The sequence below is a fragment of the Chaetura pelagica genome, unplaced genomic scaffold, assembly GCF_000747805.2.
Source record: "Chaetura pelagica isolate M959 unplaced genomic scaffold, ChaPel_1.0 scaffold304, whole genome shotgun sequence".
Classification (NCBI taxonomy): Eukaryota; Metazoa; Chordata; class Aves; order Apodiformes; family Apodidae; genus Chaetura; species Chaetura pelagica.
In genome coordinates, this window is record NW_009952972.1 from 1,641 (window position 1) to 2,672 (window position 1,032).

Sequence of the window (1,032 nt, forward strand, 5' to 3'; positions counted from 1 at the left end):
CCAGGAAACCCAGCACCAGCACGCCCCGCAGCTGCTCCAGCAGCTGGAAACTGGCCAGTTGCAGCTCCAGGCAGCACCACTGGCTGCTGAGGTAACTCCTGCTCAACACGCACAAGGTTCTCCTGCTGCTCCGGATCCCCTGGGCCATGTTGTCCAGAACTGCCCTCCCGGGGGGCAGGTCCCGGTGGTGCAGGCAGAGCCTCAACCCCCCTTCCTCCTCCAACCTGGGCACCAGCTCCCCCAACACCCATGGCTCATCGGATGAGCTGTAAGACACGAACCCATCATAGGGAAAAACTCGGGGGTCCCTCCTTCCAGGACCCCCCAACCAAGCCCTGAACTGGAACCAACGGTACCGGAGCCCCCAACCCCAACGTCGCCCCAACAGGGGCACCAGCAACACCCCCAGAACCAGGGGGGTGGTCCCCACGAACAGGTACATCCCCAAGGTTTGGTAACAGACTTGGGTGTCGAAAAGGTGCAGGAAGGTTTTGGGGCGACCCCCGCACGTGTAGTTGTAGAAATAAACCACCTGGAACCCCCCCCTTTCCAGCCACCCCGGGAACCAGGCATTGGGGCAGGAGCAGCTCAGGGGGCATTTCCTCAAATCCAGGTACTTCAGGGAGGGTAAAAACCCCCCCAGCCCTTCCCCCAACCCCCCCAGCTCGTTCTTGGCCAAACGCAGCAGCTCCAGGCGGCTCAAGTTCCCCAGGACCCCCCGATCCAACCACCTCAGCCCCGCGTTCTCCAGGTCCAGGCTCCTCAGGAGACTCATGTTCTTGAAGACCCCGGGGGGCAACTCCCCCAAACCTCCCCCGGTGTCGGCCAAGCTGAGGAACCTGAGCTGCCCCAACTCGTCGAAGGCGTCGGAGGGAAGAGCCAAGAGCTCGTTCTGACCCAAATAAAGAGCCCGGAGTCTCCCCAGACCTTGGAAGAAACGATGCGGGATCACCCGGAGCCCGTGGGGTTGTTGGGCCTGTAACTTGAGGTCATAAAGCCCCCGGAGGTGCCGGAACGGGGGGGGTCCCTTGG

The 1,032-nt window shown here is 62.7% G+C and overlaps 1 protein-coding gene across 1 annotated transcript in view; it reads right to left on the minus strand.

Annotated features, from left to right (window-relative positions):
- Positions 1-16: 16 nt before the first annotated feature.
- LOC104387168 (toll-like receptor 13) overlaps positions 17-1,032 on the minus strand; it is a gene marked incomplete at its 3' end in the record, with an annotated part of 2,660 nt that continues 1,644 nt past the window's right edge. Inside the window, 1 exon segment of the mRNA XM_009995865.1 lies at positions 17-1,032. This exon segment is cut by the window's right edge and continues 27 nt beyond it. Coding sequence (XP_009994167.1) covers positions 17-1,032 — 1,016 coding nt within the window.